Source organism: Eleginops maclovinus, chromosome 21, assembly GCF_036324505.1.
Source record: "Eleginops maclovinus isolate JMC-PN-2008 ecotype Puerto Natales chromosome 21, JC_Emac_rtc_rv5, whole genome shotgun sequence".
Lineage (NCBI taxonomy): Eukaryota > Metazoa > Chordata > Actinopteri > Perciformes > Eleginopidae > Eleginops > Eleginops maclovinus.
The window spans coordinates 4319924-4346304 of record NC_086369.1 but is presented as its reverse complement, the minus strand read 5'-3'; the positions used below and the strand labels follow the sequence as shown (position 1 = coordinate 4346304).

Below are 26381 nucleotides of genomic sequence, written 5' to 3'. Positions count from 1 at the left end.
TCCATCTAGTGGGATTGCATTTTATCCCCTGAGAGGAGTCACTTCGGGCTCTGGGGAAATAAAACCCCCCATTGATTACACAGCATCAGGGTAAAATAATAGAAGGATTATGAGCAGTTCTCTGTGAGAGCTTTTAAGTAAATATGCGTGGACTTTCTTTGAGATCAAGCTGCTTTCCCTGCCCACTTGATAAACCACCGTAGCTGCACGAAACAATGGAGTTAGTCCGTTTGCAGACAGTTGGTTTGTTATTCCCCTTTGAAAGATAATGGCACTGAGAATGGAACGATAACAGAAAGAAAAGAAAAGACCAATTTCCATCATTGAGTTCTTTCGGTTTAATCCAATTGAATTGTCTTTATCAGTCTGTGAGGGGAATTTTGTTTTCAGAAAATAAACATGCATAACGAATCGCCTCTTCCTCGACTATGCAGTCATTTGATAATGCAAGATATAGAGGAAAATTGCACAAAGCATTTCAAACAATTCAATGTTTTTCTCACAGTCACATGAGGCATTGCCACGAAACATGCTAAAAAGTTCTCAAAATCGTAATAATTTATATTTGAAATACTATGTGCATGTCTCTTTATGTTATAAAGTTCTATTGTTTTTCATTTCTTTGCTGTAACAATGTGAATTGCCTCTCTGTGGGACGAATAAAGGAAATCTGAGGTTACTGTGACTCTTTCTGAAGCACAATGTGGAGCGCTCATCAAAAGGAAGTTCACCACGCACCGTTTACTGCCGCAGTTTAAGGGGAACGTCCCACTCTCCGCTCGGTGCCCTTTCTTTGTTTCTTCTTGCTGAAACGTTACTTCCAAAATACACCGTCAGTGCTCATCCCCTGCCCAGAGGGACATTGATCTCAGGTCAGTGATTATGGGCAGCCATTGAAAGACTTTAACAACTCTCCAATGCCCCTTTGCCAGAGAAATAATGCATGAGCTTCCTCAAAACGACATCACATCACGTGTTCGCCGTTTAGTTCGACACTAACCAGAGCCTTGTAGAATCGGTGAGAATGAGAGTGAGTACAGCAGCACTGAACTCATTATTTCATTTTTTCTGGTTTTGCACAAAAAAATCATTGACTATATTTTATTTCCGAGGTCAAGCGTGACTATGTTTTTGTATTTTGATTGATTTTCCAGCTTTCTGCTCAAGCTGAAGCAAAAGCAAGTTTGTAGAACTTGAGTTAAATTAAATATGTTCAGACTAAAACATTAGACTTTGGAAAATAGTTGTATTTGCCTTTTAGTTAGAATAAATTTACCAACTCAAAGGTCAAGAATGGATTTTTCCAGTGTAGAATTTGTATTTATTTGTTTTATTTTAGCTGCACAACAAAACACCTGGTTGATTGATTGACTTTTTAGACCATCATCTAAATAATAAGAACATGTACACACAAAAAATCATCAGGGATTTTACCATTATTTTTGAGTTTTTGACTGACTGTTGGTGAAGTATTACTTAGAAAAAGGAAAACTATTGTGTTTATACACAAACAAAAAAATAAAATACAGGTAGTCCTAACTTTATTTTCTTATATGTTGAAACTCCTTTTTCTGATCTGTATGGCATCCATTAATCCTTGCAGGTTCAGTCTAATACATGATTTATCATTTGCAACCAAAAGCATTCATCAAATGTGATTAAAACATAAAAAGAGAAATAAATCCATAATACATGACGTGTGATGTTGCTAAACATGATTGAACTTCACTTGTAATTGTGTTTTGCATAATATACTCGCTGTTTAATGCACTCCTTTCGCATACTAACATTAGCATTTTAATTTAAAACTTCTCACTGGAAATGTGGTTATTTTGAGAATGCTGCTGTTAACAGCCTGCATAATGCATGGAGGAGAGAGCGGGCTCTTTAAACCTCATTTTAACTCGAAAGTGGCCTGTCACCAAATATCTGGATTGTGCTTTCAGTTGTTTCACAGTGATGTGGGGGATGCTATGTAGGAGGAGTGACAACAAAAGAAAAGGCTACAGCGTGCCTTATTTGCTTCTTTCTTTATAAAAGATAAATCATCCTGCTGTCTGGTGGGCTGTTTTAAACTGTTTAGAAAAGGAAAAAGATCTAAGAAAAAGCAAGTTTTTCCTTCTTTTACGTCATCCTTTCTAAGATTAGCTCCTATTTCTCATATCTGGTATAAGCCTCCTCTCAGGCAGGTGATGTGGTGACTCATAATGATGTAGATAAGAGCCATTAGTCTGAGCTGTGTGAATAAAAGCAGGCTAGAGCCTTGTGGAGGTGGACAGCTCTGTCTCAATATAAACCTGGACCCTCCAAACTGAAAGATGTTCACTTACAGCTTAACCCGACCACGAGAAGCTACTGGAGGAAGAAGCCTCCAGGGGGTTATTAGAGAAGCTTGACTGAAGTTTTTTTTGTCACAACACCTGTCCCAGACCCTTTGGCTTCCTGTTTGCAGCTCTGAGGTTTGGTATACACACTGAGCATGGGGCAGCTGGTTCCTTCCATTAGCCTTCTTATAAATCTGATGCTTTAGTTGGCTGGTGTTGATGCTCCTCTGGCTGGAAGTCGTCCAGATGCTCGGCCCTGCTGCTGCTCTTGGTTTCCCTCCAGCAATATGAGCTTTCCCAAGCCAACATTGGTGGAGTCCGCAGAGCTTTCGTTGCTGCTCGGGCACCGGGAGGAGCTGCGGGATGCCCGCTGCCGGAGGTTCTGAGAAATAGAGCGATGGAGGTTCTTCATGGAGGAACTGGCTGCCATGCTGGCTACCCAGGGGTGATGGAGAGCTTGGTCTGCGGTCAGTCGAGCTGCGGGGTCCAATGGCAGCAGGCGATGGATAAAGTCCTTGGCCAGGTTGGACACTGAGGGCCAAGGCTGTGGAAAAGAAGAAGCAGAAAGAGTGATTTCCGTCAGTGTGTATATAAAACCACTTGCACCAAATGTCAATTCAACCTACGCACAGACTCTCAGGAACCTGCTGTCCTGTAAAAGTGCCCGCTGGGTATCCAGACGAGGCGCCTGCACACATTCAAAGACAGGATTTCATTCCAACACAAAAATTAAAACTATCATCCCTGTGCCGTGCAGGCCCAACAAGCAGAACTAACCTCAAAGGAGAGCTAAATGTCACTGGTCAAAGGGAAGCAGCAGTGTTGGCTGAAAGAATTTGAAGCCTGGGACGAAGGACAGCCCCGCTGTATGTGTGGGATTTGGGCACATGTTTATTCTAAGCCTGCATAAGCTTCTTCATAAAGGCACCACAGATGAGCCTCGCTGGGTCCTTTTGCTGTTTGTTTACTAAAATAGCAAATCATTCCTCATGTCATGAGGGGAGCTGACATTCAAGAATGCTTTGAAATCTGCCATGCCATCTTTCCAGCGGGACACAAGGCATCAGGATTATTATCATAAATCACAATTTTTTAATTATTCATCATGGTTGTGGTTCACTGTCATGAAATCAAAATTGCGGAGGCCTGCCACAAGTGTAGACCTTTGTGCCTTTCTCCTATTTTAAATAAAAGAAGAACAGGTGAAAATTGGGCCACAACACCATGGATGGATTAGTACACATGCCTAAAAGGCTCAGGGGCACAAAGTGTCAGTGGCACCCTGGCCATCACCAAAACACAGAATGTCACTCAAAATAACCTCAAAGTAACATAAAAAAAGGTTAAAGATTTCAACGAGACTGAGAAAGACCAAAACAATTAGAAAGAGATTCACAATGATTTGACAAAAGTGAAAAACAACCCAAAAAACAGACACAAAACAATAAAAAAAAACAAACAAAACTATTTACAAAAATGGGCAAAATACAAATATGGGCAGACGATTATTACAAAAGACCATAATAATTACAAAATCGCAAAGTACGAAAAGACTTGTAATGACAATAAACAGAGGCATAACAGCAGCAAACAGACACAAAGCAACTACAAAAACACTGCAGGGAGACAACAATTACCACAAAAGAGAGAAAGATGATTAGTAACAGACGCAAATATACCACAAAGAAGCACACAATAACTACAAGAGAGTCACAGCATATTTAGAAAGTAATGAAATAACTACAATGAGACACCAAACCCAAAGAAGACACTAAAACAGAATGAAAAACAACAACCAAAAGAGCTTTAACGACTATAAAGTACGTGTGTCTTGCGCCTATGAAGGTGAGGTGGCGGAGCCTTTAGCACGTCTTTCCTGTTGTCTCATAATCCACCCATGCACAACACAATAACCTTTATCAAAAAGCATGGATGACTTCCTCTACATGATGTTGACTTGTGTAAATGTCAGGTAATTATCAGACACTTATCACGTGTATCGCTTGTCTTTAACATGAACAAATGTTTCCACCAATCAGCTGCGATATGCTCCACTGTGTCTGTCTGAGGAGAATAAAAGCTAAATACAGTAAAACCTGCGTGTGCAGAATTCTCTCATTCTTCGCTCAACCTGGCACCGACTAAATCTCTCTCTTTAGGGAGGTCTCGCTCTCCATTTTAATCCTGAAATGCATTTCTCCCCCCTTTTTTTGTCTCTTGCCGAGTAATGACAATTAATCAAGCATGAAATTGACAATCGCAAGACTGAGAGAAATTCAAAGAAGCAGGGACTCGCTTATTCTCACGCTGCACTGACTGGAGAGGAGTGTGTGTGCGAGCACAGCTCAGAGTGCGGAGCCGAAATGCTTCTCACTCAAACTTTCTTCTCATTGTGTTGTTATTTCACACCTGAGAGGCAGGCAGAGTGACACTCGGCTCCCTGGGAAGGAGGGGAAAGAGTCTGATTGAGCTCCCACGAATAACAAGTCAGACTTCCCTCCTTATCGAGTGCTGCTGGTGATTTCATGTCGCTTCTTGTCGCTGTGCCATGAACAACACATGTGATGGCAGCCGTGGCTAACAGGTGCCTTTTGTTGATGGTGGTGGAATGTAACCAAGTGCATTATTCAAGTACCACATCATTTTTGTACTTTACTTGAGTAATTCTTATGCTACTTTATACTTTTACTCCACTACATTTGAGAGGTAAATATGGTTCTCTTTACTCCACTAAATCTATTCAAACATACCAGTTACTAGTGACTTTTTAAAACATAATAAGACATAACATGCTTAAATGATATGGTGCAGCATTAATCCGCTGTGTAAGTCTCTAAAAAAAACCAAACAACTACAACATTTAAATGCGTTTCAATATATTTGCAGGTGAGAAAAAATCAGGACAATATAATAACTACAGCAAAATCAAACTGTAAAAAGAGCAATTTCGCATAATGACTATACTTCTGGTACTTCAAGTGGTTGAAGCAGTAGTTTAGCGGATAATACTTCTCCACTCATGTTAAGGGTTAGGGTTAGGGTTGCTCTGGGATTTTAGCATTTGCATTCCATTTACATACAAACCTATATAACATACAGGGAATGGAAAATAAAGCATACAAGGGCATCTTTAATCAGAAATGGAAGTAATATGAAATTCCTTTTTACACTTTAAGTATACCTTGATGCTAATATTTGTATCCTTTAGTCAAATTTAGTTTCAGTACATTTTAAGACCATAGTATTTCTACTGAGTACTTCTTCCCCCTCTGCGGGATGATGGTGAATGATTTACTCAGTTGGAATAATGCAGAAATCAAGTCTTCTTCCCTCCTGCTTTCAACATGGTGCACCTAAAGAAGACAAGGTATAACTGTGTGTACTGGAACGTAGCCACCTGCAGGAAGTTTATCTCTCTGCCTTATTTCGAACATTTCTCACGTCAAAATACACAAAGGCTTTATTGTGTTTGCAGCAGAGGGTGAGAGCCGGTGTTATACATCACTGTTGAGCTCGACCAAGAGAAGGGAGCTAGGGGGCGGGGGAGTGCAGATATGGCATAAGCAGGGGGAAACCTACTGGGCTTAGCAACATCTTGTTAGAATGAACGAGAAGCTGACTGTGTTTGCACCGTGCTACATCTTTACCTGACAGAGCAGTAATTGCAACGAATGAAGAAAACGCTAGAAGGTTGAATTAAGCTAATGTGATCACGAGTTTGAGAAGTGAACTCTTTCACCCGCCTCACAATTCACTCAGATCTGATTCACTTGGCAGGATTTCCTGAGAAACAAAGCCAACTTTAGATATGCCTCATCACAATGGGTCCAAATGGGAAACAGTGTCCTGTTGCTACTTCAGGTGAAAGCCTTTCAAAACCAGGCAAGGGGAATAACGATAACGGGATTTGGAAATCAGGATACAAACAAAGATAACTGTATCCTTGATTTCCGGTTCATCTTCATGGATTGTAGCTAAAATTGTGTTTTTTCCCCATAATTCTTTAAGAGAAAAAGGGGAAAAACACTACAGTTTGGAACCAGCTGTGCCTTCCAGCTAATTCTATGCTGTCATTATCCAAGCAGTCAACATGTAATTTGAAGAAGCATTGAACAGGTACACGCTTTGTATCCTAACTTTGACTACTTGCCTACTTTATTTTAAATATCTTCTTATGTATAAATAACTTCTCTTGTCTTTAATTGCAATGTATTTGATAGAGAGGTAATCCAAATGTAACAGGACGTAATCAGGTTATAACTCTTTTATTGTTATACAAAGGGAAAACTATTTGCTATGATATACATTTTTAAAGGAACCCTCCAAAACCCTGCTTAACACACCATGCAGAGGATGGATATGTTCAAATGGCGCCCAGAAGGGGGCAGACTGGGCTAACCATTACCCATGTTTGGTTTCGACCTGGAGTCTTAACACACGGCTGAATGCAGAGGAGGTTACCTGGCTGCTTTCTGGCCTAAACTAATGCACAGATTCGTGCTTTACTGCCACGACATGCACAGAAACCCACTTACACTCTCACACACATCACATGAGATGCCCTGATTCTGAGCGAGGGAAACGCTTCGTGCTACGTGTGGTGAGCGGATTGAGTGATAAGGTGCGAAAAGCCCCCAAGGCTACAAGCGCTCTTCCTCTGTCCTCTCCTTTCTCTTTTCCACACCCTGCAATCCATCCCTGACTCCCCCACCCTCCCGCTGTTGAGTAAACACATCAGTGTGAGTCTGCTCTACAAGTCTTCAGGGGCTGTTGCACCAGTGGGGGAAATGTACCCAAGGTGTGTGTGTGTGTGTGTTAGTGTGTGTGTGTGTCTTGATAGTACAGGGAAGGGGTGGGGGCTGCTGGGGATATAAAGGGACCTGTTCCATGGGCAGGGGCTGGGGCCGTTTGCATTTGTTAGTGAGTCTTACCCCCTTCTTAATGCTGAAACCCCAAGCCCACACACACACACACACACACACACACACACACACACACACACACACACACACACACACACACACACACACACACACACACACACACACACACACACACACACACACACACACACACACACACACACACACACACACACACACACACACACACACAGCTTCTCCCTATTCTGTTTTGATAAACACATCAAGGTTACTGATACTTTTGTAAGATGTTATGTTTGTAATTGCAGCCCCTGAGTATTCATTTGCATAATAAAGAAGAATAGTAACTTCCAGAATCTTTATATGTCCATCTGGAAAAGTGATACCTAGAGTTATTCCTTTTTTACACTTCTTTCGTTCGCTGCATATTTATGGATGAGCTTTTGATGACAATATTCCGCAATCCGTTATTTGTGGATAACAAACACATGCTTAAAATAACTGCAGGCTATGAATATAAGCCCCTACACACATGCACTGCAACCTTCAAGTCTGAATCATAGAGAAAAAGACATAAAAGAGGAACACAGACTTTGAACCAAGATTAGTTGACTTCCTTGTCATAATGACATCACTATGCAATCTCAAGTTTCTATTGGCTAGTGCTCCAACACATTGTATGCAATATTCAAAGGGGTGGGACATTTTCAACACATCTCTAAAGTAGTTGACCAATCACAACAGAGCCGGCCAGCTAACCAATCAGAGCAGACTGAGCTCTGGTTTCAGACAGAGGGTGAAAAGAGGTGCTGCTGCACAGGCAGTATGAGAGAAATAAAGAGCTTTTTGAACATTAAAGAATTTAAACATGTCAGCGTTAAGCCTAACCTGCTCACATTAGCAGCAAACTGACATAATACATTTGAAAACAGATAGATAGATGTACCGTGCTTCTTATGCATTGCACGTTTGGCTCCAGCGGCTCATAATCATGATCTGCTTTATTATATGTTTCATGATCACTTCAAAAGCTCCCTTGACACTATGACGGTCATTTCTCATGTGAGCTCTATTCTGGTCCGTAGACCTGTTTCAAGGACTCCATTTGGACATGTCACAGTAGGAAAAGCACGGGTGTAGGTAATCAAATTAATGATGGCTGAACTCAATTTAGCTGCCTTGGTTTCAGGGTCCTGGTATTGTGCTCATTGCCACGATTTAAAAGGGAATAAGATTGGAGCCATTGGTAATACCATAAGTGCCATCTGTTCTTTTCTTACTATGGCAGGTCAAAATGTCTGCTGTGAAAAAGGCCCATTGTATTGACATCCAATTACGTTGGACACGTGTCATCTTGAGCCAAAAAGACATTACACCATCACATCTATGAAAGGCGGGTCACATTTATCTTTGTTGAGCTTGGTGGACAGCTCATTTCAGATAAAACTCTTCAAGTCAAGTTTAATATGAGATGGGAATAGCTCAGGTCGTTGAAACGGTTCTCGTCCCGAAGAGAAGCACCCTTCTGAGTGACATGAAGAACCCTTCTGATGACGGAGGCCCACATTTTGTGCATACTTGTGAACCTTCATCACACATTACACCATTATTACGGCAGTGTATGTGTGTGTGTGTCAGAATGGATGGATACCTGCACATGACGGAGAATAAGTGTCTTGTCAATTTGGAAATGTGATTGATGGCTCTCCCATCAAGCCCTGTACCTCTAGTCAGCCATGTATGATCTCTTCATATTATCATGAGATGAATTCACACATCGATGTCTTTACTGCATCTCAGTGAACTGTAAGATGCTATATGTGAAGTCCAAAGAAATATGTTTTTTAAGCTCTGCTCCCAAGGACACACATGGGCCGTGTCGAAAGCCACCATGAGAAACGTGAAATAATCCATTGCATAAACTCAAGGATTTTGCACTATTGTTTGGTGGGTGGTCAGTGCAGCGGTAAACACATGGATAATAGTCCAGGGCCTATGTAAGGGAGCCTCTTGTATGCCAGAATAAAATGTCAGGCTGCATCCCTGAGAATCGAGCCCGGCTTAAAGCCCAGTGAATAATCCAGCCTTGGGTGTAATCAGCGTGAAAGAAAACAAGCTCGGAGTCGCCACCGAGCTCGACAGAATACGATGTTAAAAATACCCACTTCAGTTGTATGATGAAGGACAGGATGGAATAAAAAACATGCCAGGCCGCATTTTTCCCATTTCCAAAAGCAAACCCTAGCCGAAATGTTTGCATTTCCAATTTTGGTCTTTACAAAGTTGCAGGTAAAGGAATGAAAGAGACCTGCACATCTCGATGCTAAATTGCAAATGTTGCTCTCACAAAGGACAAACTAATGGAGCTTTTTCTGGTAGTTCTAATGCAGGCAATTATGTTGGATTGTGTTGTGGGGAAATGGTCAAAGGTCAAAATGGAAATGCCGGAGGGATGATTTACTTAAAAGGCTGAGATGCAGAAATAGTCTTATCCATAAGCATGAATAATTCCAACCAGCCAAAGAAATACAGTTGTTTCTAAACTATTTTATTTTGCTTAGTTTCAAACAGAACATGTATGCTGGTGTTAACTGAATTGGTGTCGATAATCACAGCTCAGTGTACTATGGCTCCTTGGTTCAGTTTACGCCACAGAAAAATCTGTCCAAATAATCTTTATTGTCATCAAAATTCTGGGCTTAGCCGACAGGAAGTAAGCTGGACAAAAAAGGTCTTGATTCTTGTGTAGTGTGTGAGTATACCTTAATTACAGTATATAATATATAAACTACAATACTCAAACTTACGTCTCCATGGAAGCTGTATTTTCCTCTCACTATGGATCTGTAGAGGCGTGTGCGGCTGTCGTCCTCAAACGGCATGGATCCACTCAGCACGATGTAGGCGATCACCCCCAGGGCCCACATGTCCACAGCACAGGAGTATGGTCTCCTTAGCAACACCTCAGGGGCCATGTACTCTGGGGTCCCACAGGTGGTTCTGAGGGACCAAGAATCTGCTCCTGAGTTATCTCCATTCACGACCTCTGACCCTGCGCCGCCAAAAGTGGCCAGTCCAAAGTCGGTGACAAGCAGCCTGGAGTCGGCCCCTGGGTGGTAGTACAGGAGGTTCTCAGGCTTCAAGTCTCTGTGGGTGATGCCCAGATTGTGCAGGTATGCCACCCCAGCCAGCACCATCCTGAGCGCCTGGGTGGCGTCCCTCTCCGTGAAGTGGCCCCTGCTGACCACACGGTCCAACAGCTCGCCCCCTGTGGCCAGTTCCAGCACCATGTAGACCCGCTGAGGGAACTGAAACACCTCCATCAGCTGGATCACGTGCGAGTGGCTCACTCGTTGCAGCACGGCCAGCTCCGTGGCGCACACCTCGCGGCCCTCTGGGGCCTCCACCTCCATCATTTTAATGGCGAATGGCTGGCGAGTCGCCCTGTGCTCAACGCGCACAACGCGGCTGAAGCTCCCCCGACCGATCAGAGCCTTGATGTTGTATCTGACAGGACAAGAGGGGAAAGATGAGTCATTACAGCATTACCTCGGCATTATCTCATGATACATGTTGCACAGCACCGAACGTCCCTCACTGCAGCTGCAGCTGTGATGTATGGGGAGATATCTGCATGTTGTATAGTGAAGTCCATGAGGGATATTCATGCAAGAATACACAATGATTTAAATCCACAACAAGGCAATATATAAGCCTCCACTAATCAGATGTAGAGGGAGACGTGCACTGACATCAGTTTCCGTGCTTTAATTGTCTCTACTCTCTCATCTGACAACAGGATGCCAGTCTTCAGGTATAATAAGGCCTAGGCCTCTCAAATGAACACTGTTACTGCTAATGAATTGTGCGACATGAAGCTTGGTGTTGGCAGGCTGACTGAATGAAAGAAGTCGGTGACATTAGCAGTCTTTCATGAGCACTGTGAATGCTTTTAATAAGTCACTTCACCTTGCGTCCTGCTGTGAAAGATCTATTTTTTTAATGAAAATCGGCTGCTCACAGGGCTGAGATAGTAGTACTTGTTTACAGTGTAGCTTTTATGTCTTTCAAATGAGAAATAAGAAACTCAAAAGCAGGTCAATTGTCAAGTATGATTAAAAAGATCTTCAACATTTTTGTATTATTCATTAGCTTTTTGGCAGAATAAGGCGCAATTTCACATAATTGATGTTTGCAAAAAATATAATTGACTGACATTACAGAAATAAAATGTGTAATATTGCATTGCTGGGTTAAAGGATTAAAAACGACGAAAAGGAATTCCCCTCACCTTGCCATCACACGTGGATCAAACTTGTCCTTATACTTTGCGACTCTGTCCTGCTGTCGTCCCTCTCTGAGTATCTGCTGCTGTCCGTTTGATGCAGGTTGGAGATTTTTAGCACTGGTGGAAAACCATGGAGCTCTCTTCTTCTTTGCATGCTTCTTTGACTCATCATCACCCTGAGCTTTACTAAAGGCCACGAGCGATTGAACCACACTTACATAGCCCTTCTTGGATGCCTCAGGCAGCACCTTACTGTTCCCACAACCCATCACTCAGATGATCAAGCCATGCAGGGAACAGAAACCATCTCCTGTAAGCTGAAGGTATGTAGCTCAAGAGGAGTCTACACAGGTGTTCATTCATGCAGGTGTTGCGGGAGGTGTGCAAACAACAAGCTCCTCCCACAGCAGCAGGGAGGTCGGCAGGTGTGTGAACGCCCCCTCTCACTCACATATGTGATAAATGTGTCAGGTAAACAAAATTGTTTTGAAGCTATTGTCAATCCTCTTACAGTAGATTAACATAACAAGCACAACATGAAGGAGAAACTGTGAAAGGAAGAACACCAGCTTAACCAAGATTATAGTCACACTCCAGGTAACAGTAGAGTAAATATTCATGGCCTTCTTTAAGCTGTTATACGTAACATTAGCGCATCACAATGCTTAAAGGACCCAAATATCCAGATTTTTGTTCATATCCTTCACTGGATTCCCATAATGCAACTCAGTGGCGCCATGATGACATTATCAGGGTTATGTTTTTAATGATCTATTTTTAAATATACCTATGAAGCTGCTTTCATAACCATGGAATAATGTCTCCATCTGGTTTCTCAGGCAGATTTGTGCCCCTTATCCTCGTGTGGAAGGTGTGTGGAGTGCTGCAGATGTATTTTTAAATTGTGTGCATATCGCTACTAGGTAAATTATTCTTCTGGCACTGTCAACATAGCAGCATGTAACGCTCAGATAAATCAACTTATCTTCGAGTCAAATCAGCTACTGTTAAATTTGAGGTGATGTACTCCCTGGAGCAACACCTTGGAACTGTGGCATTCCTTGTTTTTGCTTTTATACCTAGTGGTAAAGAACCAACATACAACTCTTCCTGTCAATCTGTCAGTGGCAGCATAAAAAACTCATTCTCACAACCACATTTGGACTATTTTAGACATCCCTGCGGATATATTTACCTATAAAAGGAAAACATAACACACTATATGACACACAGATAACTGTATGTGCTATTGTGTTTGAAACTAATGCATCTGGTATATATGTTCCTTGTATTGTTGAGCACTGAAAGCCACACAGCATTCCTCTCAAGCCTGTTACTAGTGCTAAGCTTCTTGAATTTTGTTGTGCTGCTGTCATCATGAGTCCATAATTTTCAGAGCATAGAGGAGCAGAAAGGGAAAATGTAAATAACACACAGCCTCCTCTGCCTGCCTGCCTACATTGTTTAGAACAGAAACTGAAGAATACATGCACATATTTATTCATATGACTGCACAGAGGAAGGAAGGGATCACTAAGTGGGAAGAAGTACCTTTTTCTTCTACCACCGGTAGTGTGCTGTGCTCCGAGTTAGAATGATCCTCTTTCACATGAGCAGGGCAGAAATAATGTGGTGATATGAGGTTTGTATAATGAGTTCATGCTTATGAATACATTTCGCAGCATGTTTGTATGTTTGCACGCCATTCTACCAAAACAAAGCATTTTATATTGAAAACATTGATACATATATACTTTTTGAAACTTTAATGGGTTGGACAACATTTCAGTTTAGTCACATCCTTTAATTTAAAGTTTTGTCGCTTTTCCTCTTTCTGCATTTTCTGTGTTTTAAGTGCTAGCTTTTGCTACTTTTGCGAACATCGTCTCTTCTTCTATACTTATGAAGAGATAATTGTTGCTGTTGCTACATGAGAGACATGCAAAACACTTGATTTATGTTCAAATGTTCTGTCGTTTAAGTTAACTTCCTGTTGCTGGTGCCTTTTACGTTGTAGCTATTGCCGTTCGTCTTCACTTCCTTTGTACTCATTAAGAGATATATGCTGCTGTTGCCGCATGAGAGACAAGCTCCATTTGCTGCCGTGTGCCTGGAGGATTATTCCCACTAAAGGCCTACCAGAAGCCGAGTGTTTAGAGGCAGCAAATGGAAAAGCTTTCACAAAATGAGTGGAGGTTTAATCGCTATTGTGTGTTATTCATTGGCAGTTAAGAGCAGGGAAATATTTATTTATATTGAAAAAATGTCATAGATGCCATTATTCTCTGCTGTGTCTTTTTAAAAGGTGTAAATTGGGTTGTCATTGGACAGAAAGACAGGCTGCATCATGACTTCCTGCATTTTTTGCTTTATCCAAAGGGGATACTGGGCCTATCAGTCTGTTATGCTGTCACACAATGCGTACCTCTTCTCAAAGGACTGCACACACACTTATAGCCTGTGAAAGAGAGAGAGGGAGAGAGAGAGACATAAAGCCCCAACGCCCCCTCCATACACAGACACAAAGAGCCAACAGAGGATAGACATCACATCAGCACTGAGGTGGTAAATCGCCCTTCAGAAGCCTTCCTCAAGGGAGTCAGCAGTTCAGCGTTTATCGAACCACTATCTGATTACTAAAAGGCTGTCCTCGGTTATAAATGAACCCACAACATGTGTGTGGTGTTGAAAAAGCCGGGGTCTTGGGAGTAAAAGCCATTATGGGGGGCTGAGAATCAGTTTAGGCCAGGAGCAGTCAGAGCAGCTGCCACGTGCCACTCATTACTGTTGTTATTGTAGTCAGAGGATGTGATACCTGTGTGTTAGAGGAAGGACTGCGGCTAGAGCTAACTAACATCTGGGGACAGAGATGACTCGCAATCACAGCCGAATGAAAGGCTGCAGGGGAGCTGTTGGTTCTAGGTGTAAAAAAAGTGTTGGGCTTGAACAAAAAAAGGTGTTTGACTGATCACTTGAACTTTGAAAATGTAAGCTTGCAGCATGCAGCCTATTCCTTACATGCACGTAATGTTACAAATACAATTGGAATCAAATCAAATCAAATTCATGCGATCGTTTTTTAAAAACAATCATGAAATGTGAAATTGTAACAGAGATAGAGAAAGGAAGAATATGTAATAAAGACCGAGCATAAAACCTTGTGGTACTCCATATGAGACTAGCAGAACACATATTCAGTCCTAACTTAATGTCTTTAAGCCTGAGGTAAAATGGCAACAACTGTATAAAATAATCCCAGGTCAAATGATCAACATATTCATGTCAAACAGGTAAAAAAAAATCAGATCAGATATTCAGGTCTGATCCTGTGTTTTGTTCTGTTCCATGTCCCAAAATCCTGTGCACACCAGATAAGTTCTTCCATAGAGACCATGCATGGGTTGATAAAAAAACACTGCTGCTGTTGATCAAGCCCTGAGATTTACCCCCACCCCCTCCATCCGTGATGGGCCAAGTCCCCTCATGACCTCTTCCATCCGCACTGAGCCTGAATGCAGCATTATCCAGCTGATTAATTAAAGCCATCCACGATCCATCAATGGAACACTGGCCTGTAATTGTGGTTTGCAGAGACACACAAATAAGTTGGACACAAGGAGCATGTTTGCTTATTACACGCTGCTGAGAGGAGGAGGAATCAATGGTGAAGGAGAATACTTGTTTTTTTCATGTCAGGGCATTTAAAGCCATCTTCCTTTAGCACTGTGGCATGAGCCCCGGCTGCACAAAGCTACGCAGCAATAAAGCAGGGCTGCTGAGCACAATAGTAGTGAAACAAAACTAATTACAGTGACAAGTGAGGCAGGCGCCAGGTCTGTCAACAGAAGGGGAGGATGCTACATCTCCCAAAGGCAGGACCCTTAGGGACGGCTGACGGATACTCTAATTTTCTTTTCTGTGAAGAGCTCCGAGGTGGCTGCCGGACGACAAATTGTCTGTGACGCCTTGATTGAACAAATCAAGAACGTTGTGCAAAATTGGATACAGTTGACAGAAACTGTCACCTGGGCAACGCTCTGATGTCTGGCCATGGACTCCCATGTGTAATTAATGAGCAGCGGTGATAATTACTCTCTAGCAGACAGAGGGATAAAGAAAACAACCGAGGGAGGGTCAAGTGGACTAATAACTCTGATTTTGAAGGCAAAGCGCTCTTACTTGTAAACAAATGCAGTGAGTCATATACTGAGTAATCTCTGCAGTGATGCTTCATTCACTCCTGTAATTAAATGAGCTGACTTAATTAATATGTGGGTAAGCATGCCCTAAACAAACATTGTTGGATAATATTTCGCTTAAATTTCACATCTAAGACAAGCATGGGTGTCACTTTGAAAAGTGGTAGGGACACATATTCCTGTTGCATATTACTGCTAGTAGTACTAGGACAAAATCGGCCATTTGAGAAAGTGGTGGGGAGATGTCTCCAGAATCCTCCGGTGTAAATGACGACTATGATTCAAAGAAGAAGAAGAACAAACTATTTGACATTTTAGATATATCTTCTCAAATGTACAACCTGACCTCTGGGAAAAATGTACTTCCAAAAGCTCTGAGGTGAACAGCCATGACTCAGAAGCCAGTTTCTAAACATCAAACTTGACCTTTAAAATCACATAAAGAAAAAATGTTAAAGCTCAAATAAAGACCATTCTTAGAAACAGCAGTCAAGAATCTCACCACAAGGTTTATTTAATAGCCGTCCTGGGGCTTTCCATCATATTACTTTATCTGCATGACGGACAACATAAATAAAAAGTAAATATTACAAACAAATGACACATCTCTTGTGAATTCACATTTAAAAGTGCTGTTAAGGCTACAAACATATATTGCACTTAAATATAATCATACACATTTATATGAAGGCTGTATTCTTATGTATTATTTGAGTGAAATGTAGTTATTAATACATATTCGACAAATTACGAGGGAGTTAAAGCGTGACGAGACTGACTACGTAGATATAATCTTTAAAAATGAAATGATATTTATAATATAATATTTACGCTCCAACAGCAAAAGATGTGACACATACTTTTACTGAATGAATGTTTCAGTGATAGTGAGTCATTGGAAGGCCTCGGCTCACAGAACCGTTCTGCTGCTGGGGATAGACTCATCCACACTTCTGAAATATTGACTGATAAATTTGAGAAAGCAACATTTTTCTCAAACTGATTTATTGTGTTTTTATGGGAAAGGTCTTCAATTATTTAGTCACCCGGTGGCAGCAACTCCGGAGTGTGAAGTGATGGAAATCTAATATCTGTATCACATCCATCAAGCCTTGGGGGGAGTAATACAAACGGAGGATTTGCTTCCAAGAGATGAGCACACAAACTCCTCTCACCATTAACACCAAAATTTAATTTGAAAATGATCAGCAGGATTATTCCCATTATGCTGCTTCCTGACTCTCATTTTTAAATAACACACAGAGAGAGGCTGTAATTATATTCCAAGCATTGAAAGGTGTTTCTGTCTTTTGTACCAGTAGATGATGTTAGAGTTTTATCAACCAGGAATTCATGTTCATATTAACACCTCCGATAATACTAACGGGATTCTGAATGCAGGTTGATTATTGGTGTGATTTCTTTTTTATAACAAACCTTGGAGAGCAGGGACTAACTCACTAAGAGACTGTTGGTGTGCATGTGACACATTTATAGGTGCAGTAAGTCGTTTTTACTCAAAAGTTTCCAACTTTTTCCCCAAATTCCGCGCTTGACAGTAACTTTCTTTTATTGCACTGTGCAAGGTTTCAGATTGATCAAGATATATCCCAGCTGTGCTGAAACATCCTTTGAACAGCAAAGAGCTTTTATGTTGCTGTGCCATTCCAAACTGGGTAGCAATTCAGTATGTACTCTTGTTTTATTTCTTGGACTGAAAAAAAGAATCCGTTCAGTATTCCCATATGCGTGATGCATTTCAATATTTGTATAACAATCATCCCTTCAGGATGCATGGCTTCAGTGCATGGCCTTCGATTTACTAACCAGCCTAATGTTTCAATAGTAAACTAAAGTAAGATCTCAAAAGGTGAACATTGGAGGTATTCACTTTCTATATAAACATCCTTTAAATTTAGCTGAGAAAACATTCTTTTCTGAAATGACCATTTTCATAGGTCAGGGCTTCTGCATGCTCCATCTAACTGATGGCACTGATGTTTATACCTTTAACCAAAACATGAAAAGATAAGACTCCTACAAACTATTGCAAAATATCAAGGACAATCATAGATAACAAACTGAACAACATCTCCCATGTTTTGCAAAATGTACTTATACTTACTTCTTGAAGTGAGGGTAGAAAGTACGCCAACATTTAGCTGAAGCATGCAAAAACTCTTACTGTGATAATGGGACTTTGGTAATGCAGACAATACCTGGCAGTCCCTCTCACCTCTCAGCTGTCAAAACCATAATCACTGTAACGAACAAGGTGTCCCCAAAGCTGTTATCTCTCCAATGTCTTATCACCTCCCGGCAGGAATAAATGCCTCAGAGGGGAAAAAATGGTTTCGTGCATTGAGGTGACTTATTATCAAGTGAAATCATTGCTGCCCACTTGGTTAGCACGAGGTGTCAATATGGAGTCAGGAGAAAACATCTATCTTCGGCTGGGTTTCCGAGGTGTGTGCATCTCCTCTAATGCAAGTGTAAGAACAGTTCCAGCTAATGTTAGAATTCATCATTTTATGTAAAGCAGTGGTTGTAAAGGCTCTGCTTCGAATGAGATTTACAGGAGCCATAGCGTGGACTCTGTAATCAAGGCATGCTCATTTTTTTTAGGTTAGCAATGCAAGAGTGGACTGAAGGCGGAAGAGTGATGTTGCAGCATGCAGTAATGCTGGGGTTGCAGTATTGAGAGGACACATTTTATTCCTGCATGCAAGTTCTAATTCAGTGTTTGATTGGTGAAAATATGTCTTGGGTAGCTAGCAATCCATTAGCATGGGCGTCATTTTGTTTTGAAAAGTGGTGGGGGCAGTGTTTCAGATAAAAACAACTATCCACACGCAGTGGACTTGGAAAAAAGGCTTATTATTTTCTTAGCAACACCTGAAGACGTCTGAAAAATTGGCTTAGGTTGGATTGGCGCTTTGATGTCCAAACCTGGCTCAACAGCATGGCTTTTTGTCATGTTAATAGAGAGAATTCACCCAGGAGGCTCTAAAAAAAGGATTGAAAGCTGAACTATTATGTATTCTAACAATATATTGGTGAATTTGTTCAGCATAGGTGACAATAATCGTTACTCCTCCGAGGTGAAACGACACCGTTAAGCCATCTGAAGACACAGTCATGAATTAGCCTCTACACTCCTCTGATTATGGCACCTGAAATAACACTCAAAGGGCAATACAATTAGCCATTCCTTCCCGTCTCATAGAGATCAACGGGATGAAAATGGCTACAGATTAAAACCCACAAGGTCATACATAATGCACAATGATCTGTGTCAGTATTAGCCCATAAACATCACACCCTTTAGTCCTGCTTTTTGTCCATGCAACAAGTCCTCCATGTGAACTGCTTTACAGGCTACCTAGCTGAAATGCTCTACGCAAAAGTTACAACAGGTGTATTCCTCTAGAAATAAGACTTTTATCACTTCCTCGTGTGCACATGAGTGATTCAGTCACCACACACCCAAGTAAAATCTGCAAACTCCATTCATCTGTCTGTCAAGCTCGACATAACAATCGACGTCTGAGGAGCAGGGGGGGAAAAGACAACCGCTCTAATACCTCCACAAGCTCCAATTAGTGTCTCGCTGCACGTAAATCAAACCAATTATCAATCAATGAAGCGCAATTATGGATAAACTGGATTAAATTGACAATATTCCTCACAATTGTCTTGGCAGGTAAAGGGATATGACAGCAGATTTATAGAGAAGGTAAAAGCTGTCATTTATTGTATGGGATTACTATGTCAACTCCATTATAGTCATTACGAACGTAAGGATTACATGTACGTACAAATCCTTCTTTTAGAATGACAGTTTATTCAGGTTAACACGCAATCTTAATTCATTGCTTGCGGTTTCACTGAACCTTGAAAAACAGCGTCAGACTTCGAAAAACTGACACAGACGTGAACACACACACAACGTACACTCAGGGTTGAGCTCTGAGGTGCAGCCAGGCCACAACCTTTCCTCTGCCACGTCACGTTCATTTGATCCATGATTTGCAAAGTCAAAGGCTGAACGCTAACCTCTCACAGCATATGTCCACGAAGAAACCCAGACTGAGGATCCTCTCCTGCTGCAGCTTCACGTCAAAAACACTCAACAATGCAGAGATATCCTCGCTCTGTCTCACTCTTTTCAGACTATGGTATCATTTCTCATATTAAAACAGGGAATGCACTTCCTCATTGTAGAGATAACACATGCTTTCGTGACTCATTCAAAGATGTGCTCACTAAGTAAGGTTAAAGCATGCCAGTACTAATTGAAGCACATGAAATGATCCCAATAAAAGGTCAGTTACACATTTTTAATTTCACATTCTTGGAGTAGGGCTTTAAGATCTTATCCATCATTAAGTTCTTCAGTTCTTAAACTCGCCTACAAAGCTGTGATTGGTTGGCTTTTTCTGAACAAGCAGAATCAGTTGTCAATAGCCCCTTTTATTGCAGGACCAAATTGCTCTCAGATTGCATGGACCTAGGTCTTAAAAAGTTAACATTCTCAATATGTTTTTAGGAGATAAAACCAAACTTAACCAAGAATAACCATTTAGATTCCCAAAATGTGATCAGTTCTTCCAAATAATTCCTGTGGAAAGGTCTTGCGATGTTTTTGGAGGTGTGATTGAGATGCTGGAAGGATGCAATAAGATTTACATGCCTGCAGTAGGATGCAAAAGAAAAACAAAAAAAAGAGAGATGTCGCTACTCAGACTAATATGAGCTGAAAGAACATTTTATTTCCTTAAAAATTAGTTCCTCTAAAATTCCTGCGTGTAAATGGGGTTAATTTCAATGACTGAAAATACTGAATCAAGAGGTCTGGAACTTAGCTAGTGAGGACATTTTAAAAGGGATTCAAAACATGTTTGTATTCTCTTGACCTGCATTCACAAACTCAATACTTAATGTAAAGTGTTGACCGGCCCTGCCAATAGCAGCAGAAAATACAACTTGTTTTCGTGGTAGTCTTTCAGCTCTTATAGATCTCCATAGATATCCACATGTTTTAAACTAAATGTCCTGTGTGTTCACCACTGATTATAACTCTCCCACTGTTCGCCTGTGTGATAGAATACAGTCAATTGAAAATATATAGGACTTTAGATAAGACCCAAATTAATCTCTGCCTGAGGTGAAATGAAAGAAATGTTGTGGGACTGACAATGGACTGGAAGAAAACAGTAGAAGATGGAGTGCTGAAAATCATTTTGAGATGAATTGATATTCTACGCTGTGAAGGTCATAAACCCTTTGGGATTAAATGCACACCGCATTGTGTTTGTTGATTGATTCTTGGTTGTGGCTATTTTTCTTTTGTGGGCACCGACATACTGTGCATTAATAACACACACACACACACACACACACACACACACACACACACACACACACACACACACACACACACACACACACACACACACACACACACACACACACACACACACACACACACACACACACACACACACACACACACACACACACACACACACACACACACACACACACACACACACACACACACACACACACACACACACCAGGGTTGAAGAGCGATAATCGTTTTCAGATGTATTCTGGAGAGTAAAGCTGGAGAACTTGGGGGCACAAGTTTGCATCGGATTTCTTTCTATCTTTAATCTTTTAAAAGTCGTTTCTGATCCCAAGAAGGTTAGAAGTTTTTGTGGCCCTTAAATTTGGGATTTGTAGAGAAATAATTGTACATTTGTGTAAGAATGGAAATTGCTTATATTTATTTCTATTAATTTCAAAGGGGAATATTTGACTTATCTTCCAGTCATTTGAGTTAGGACACTTTAACAAAAACTTAACAAAATACTAAACATACATTTGACTTGTTTTGAATGCGGAAATGCTATAGCTTTAAAATGAAGGGTTAGGGTTTTTTCTAATTGGGTATTTTAATTTGCTCGATTTTTGTCAAAATCAGAAATTGTTACTCGGTTTTCTTTCGGTACATTGATACGGCTACTATGTGTTTCTGCTTACTGTATCCATCCAAAAAGTCCTTCAAATCTCTTGTTAGCATACATCAGAGTCAAGAGCTGCTTCTAAGGTAAACAACAATATCATAAGCTATTTTCAAACACTTGTGATTGCACTGTGCAGTTTTAATGGTATACCAAACTCATAATTCCTCTGATTACAGTCTGATGTGATCTGCCTGAGAGAAAAGTTTACATTTAAAACTGCAGTCATCAAGCAGGCTGTTTACCCTGATTAATGAAGTCACGTTAATGAAGTCAGAAGGATCATTCTGTGCTTTATTGGTTTCTGTATGGACTTTGGTAGCCTGAAAGGAGTTAGTATGTTACTGCTCGCCTGTTACCGTACAGTTTGGAGGGAATCCTGATAAAAATGCTATTCTCCATGTTTGCTCCATCATTGCAAATCAGTCATGCATTTTCCAATTACAGCTCTACAGTCACCAGCCCATTCACAACCACTGGAGCAGACACAAACAAGAAGATTAAGAATAAATGATACGACACACAATCGCATCTCTAACCAGACCATGACAGAACTAACCAACACGGCCTGGGAAATAGAAATACTTTCAGAAAACGGTGCAAGCAAAGTGGGAAAGAGGCGGAGAGGTTTGTGCCGAGGATAGAAGTTGTTGTGATGGATTACATGTGATGTAGGGCAATTAAAAGAAATTAACAATTTGCATTTTAATAACATTATTATCATCAGTTAAATGAATTCATTAGTCTTGATTAGTTTGGTATCAGTATGACAAGTGCAGACCAATAGAGCGTGATGATGCTAATAAGACGGCTGAGGGACGTAACAGAGACTCTCCTGAGAAAAGATAGGAAGGTGGTGATGGGGGGGCATGTATGAATGCAGGGGGGATATTCAGCAAAGAAGTCAGTGAAAACTGTAAAGAACTAATGTGGCTAAACTCAAAAAACAAGCATGTTTTGTTTACGTTAATGATCAGCCCTGATATAGTGTTGCAGGAATGAGTCCTAAAACCTGGAAATGAGTCAGCATTCAACCTCTTTAGGTTCCCTTTCTTCAGAGTCGATGTTTTGTTTTTAGCTAAACAACTGACTGTGTCTGTGATTAACACAAGCTGAAGAGAATTTAACACTTTGTTCCACGTTTTGTTCTAAACTGTGGTTGCTTACTAGTCTCTAAATGAGAATACTAAATGTCATCACCCCAAACATCAGCCGCCTTTAGCTTAGCACTGGGGACGTAAGGTCAGTTGTGCTATAGTTTGTTGGTAGCTCTATGTTGTTATCAACCCCTTCGCTCTCTAAGGGTCTGTGTCTTTGACTGTTTCAGGTTGTCAGACTGGGAATTGTTGCTCTTGTTTTGGAAACTGAAATCCCTTTTTAGTTTTTAACTAGAATGGCACTTGAACAGCACAGACCTCCGCAAATGCTTATGCTGCATTAACATGCTACTTGGAAAAATGGACACTACAAAGATGTTTTTATGCCTATGAATATTACGAGTACTTGTATGACAAAGTAGAGCAAAGGAGACAGATAATGTCTACCAACATTTTTCATGTAAATCACATGACTGCAAATGCCTCACGATGTTTACAAAAGATTAACCACTAGGTGAATCCGCCACATGATTTCCGTCTGCATCAAAATCCCTTTCCACCAAGTTTCATGGAAATTGTGCAAGTAACTTTTCCATAATCCTGCAAACAGACTCACAAAAGAAGATGACCTACTTCAGAAAAAGTGGCTCTCAGATGCAGAATCAAACGTATTGTCATTGACAATGTCTTATTAAGTAGCTCATCATAAGTGATCATCTTCCCTAATTTAACCCTCCATGGATATTACCCGACCTTCATAATAATACTATTACTAAGAGCCTCGAAGCATCATTGCTGACCATGAACATAACGGTGTGACAAAAGATTCTCAACACAAGGCCCACTTAGTTTGTGTTTCTGAAGCTTTCAGGTATTTCTCTACCAAGAATCTCCTTTAAAACTTGGGTTTCCTTATAATACAACCCCATCCTAAGAAACACTTCTTTTACTTGAAAGGATAATGTGACCGACAGCTTGGGAAATGCCAAATAAAATGAACATGATGAGATTATCTTATTTCATTTTGATTGCTCCTATTGTTCTTATATCTGAAATGCTACAACTTTTGATTCCTCTAATGTTTCATTGTTGGACTTTCACCTCGTTTGATCACTCCAAATCCTGTTTTGAGCCAAGTCTTTTTTGCTTCAGTTTTGCAATCTGCATTTTTCATGCCTTTGTTCAGATAAACAATTCATTTATGGCCTTTACTTACAGACAGGTAAGAGTTTTACTTAGTTCCACATTAAATGCCATTCAAGGTGGATTAAAAGCATTTCTACAAAGTTATTAACCTTGCATCTCCATTTGGTTATGAAGTCCATGAAGTCCAAAAGGTCGAAATGTTTTATATATAACCAAAAAAGATCAAGTAGTTTAGATGTGGAACACAGTGACCTACCATTTAGTTATTGTGGAATATTTGTCGGCGTTTCATTCCGTTCTCTGAATTGGCAATTATATTACATGATTAGATTCCATTTTTAAAATCCTTTTGCTAAGGTACAACATCTGACATGGAAAGGCACACAAAATAATACTTTTCTGTTTAACAATGAGCCTTAACCCTGACAAGAAAAACTAACAATCAATCAATGGTTAAAAGCTTCTTGAATGTCTTGATGAACCAGCGAATGAATGCTAAATTAGCAGCTAATCTCATGTCCTCCATGGGAGTAAAGAGACATTTTATCCTTAATCTGCAGATCAGCACCCATCTGCACTTTATAATGAATACAATTACCGCAGCTCTCATGTGATTTTCGCTCTATTATATGTTCTCTGTGTGCTTTCACATGCAGTACAGAATATTATCGCTCGCACTGTTCATCCTCAATTTGTCAACTTTCTCAACCTAAAAATGAACACATATTTAAAAGCCGCAGTTTCTACATCACCTCTGCAACATAAGGACAAATATTTGTGTTGCACCGGAGTTTCCCAAGTGTCCGGGCTTAGGTAATTAATTAAGTCAAAAGGAAGGCTACGCTAATTCTCTCAGCTGATTGGCATCAATTAATTAATGGTGACATGGTGCGATAAGACTACAGTAGCCTCAGTATGGAGCAATAACCAACGATTATTCAGGCAAAGCCTGGAACAGCAGAAAATACTGCTCATCTCCTGGGAGCTGCATAAACAGTCCAATCTGTCTGCAGCGAGGTGTGTGGGGAGACAGTGTGTGTGTCTGTTTGAGTGTATAACACACGAAACAAGTATAGTTTGATTATACACAATTCATCAAGCTGATAGTAACGCGTGTTGTCCAGCTTTATATTTGACCGAAAATCATAACAAAAATATCTGCCTTTTCATCAGAAATGTTAATAAAGTGTAAAGATTGCATCATTTTTTAATGCATATGTGTAACATTATTAACCTGTACAATAACTCTGTACATGCGTACAAATAATACCATATAATGGTTTGTATTTAACACTTCAAGAAGGAGAGAACATGTAAATAAAGGCTGTGTATGTTAAAGGTCTGGTTGGAAAATAAAAATGGGATGTCTTGTCAATGCATTTTTTACAATAGAGGGTTTGATTTTTTAAACCTGCCAGATCTGTAAAGAAAACACCACTGGAGGATTCTTATGGTCAGAAAGTTTAAAAATGTCATGGACACAGTTTGGTTTCTACAGTTATAAGATGTCTCGGTATGGATTTATGCATTTATCTCTCTGACATTTCTTTCTGCTATTCATTCTCTGGACTGACACTGAGCATCAAATGCATTGGAAATAATTTAGGTCATCTGCAGTTGTGTGGCAGGTGAGTGTTTGTAAATCTATAGTGTGTATCTACATGTCCTTTGTTGCTTGTGGAAATATGTGTGGGTGTTTCCTGTCTTGTATCTGTGTGTGTGTGTGGGTGGATGTGTGATGTGTATCAGTAGTGACTGTCAGTGCACAAAGGTCTTCTTCTAAAAGGCTTGCCTGCACGTGAAGAAGCACTACTCTGGGAATACCTTTCCTTCAGGACCAATAAACAGCATAACAGAGTAATTCTCAGCGTGGACCTCTGGGAGCCTCAGCCACCGTGCACATTCTAAAAAACCTCCAAACCAGGAGCCAGGTTTGCTTTAAAACCTCCCAACTTCCTCTTAAGTAGTGGAATTGATATACAGCAGCGAGATCTCCATTCATTTGAAGGGTCATTTATATCATTATTGCCATTGTGGTGCTTGGTAAGGGTGAAGCAGTCACTCCAAAGTAAATGGATTTCGCCGGCAGAAGGAAATTGAATGGATATATTCAGTGAAATGTTAGAATCAGGAGGAAATATTGGGCCAGATCAAGCCTAGATTTCCTCCGGGGTTGTGCCGTGTTTGGATTTGATGTGCCGAGGAAAAGTGTTAATACAGAAAAAAGAATATATATACCTGGCTGGAGTCAAGCTGTATCTTGCGTGTTTATATGACACATACTTTGGTTAGTCCAGCAGTACAAGTCAGTGCTGAAGCATACAAATAAGCACACAAAAAGCAAAATAATTACAAAATGAATAAATATAATAATACTAAAGTAAAAAAAGTCTTATACAAAGTCAATACATAAAG

At 40.5% G+C, this 26381-nt stretch overlaps 1 protein-coding gene across 1 annotated transcript; it reads right to left on the bottom strand.

Annotated features, from left to right (window-relative positions):
- Positions 1-1347: 1347 nt before the first annotated feature.
- On the bottom strand, positions 1348-11764 carry LOC134857964 (serine/threonine-protein kinase H1-like). The gene is made up of 3 exons (XM_063873760.1): positions 11499-11764; positions 10015-10714; positions 1348-2868 (listed from the first exon to the last, which is right to left on the bottom strand). Exons 1-3 carry the CDS (start codon positions 11762-11764, stop codon positions 2527-2529), a joined length of 1308 nt encoding a protein of 435 aa, XP_063729830.1. The 3' UTR covers positions 1348-2526.
- Between the last annotated feature and the right edge of the window lie 14617 nt (positions 11765-26381).

Bases quoted from the DNA above. Each gene is read 5' to 3' on its own strand.
- LOC134857964 (XM_063873760.1), bottom strand. From the start codon at position 11,764: ATGGGTTGTGGGAACAGTAAGGTGCTGCCTGAGGCATCCAAGAAGGGC. The intron at 10,715-11,498 runs GTGAGGGGAATT...TTGTCCTGTCAG, and splicing joins GATCCACGTGTGATGGCAAG to ATACAACATCAAGGCTCTGA. The intron at 2,869-10,014 runs GTAAGTTTGAGT...TCTTTTCCACAG, and splicing joins AATACAGCTTCCATGGAGAC to CCTTGGCCCTCAGTGTCCAA.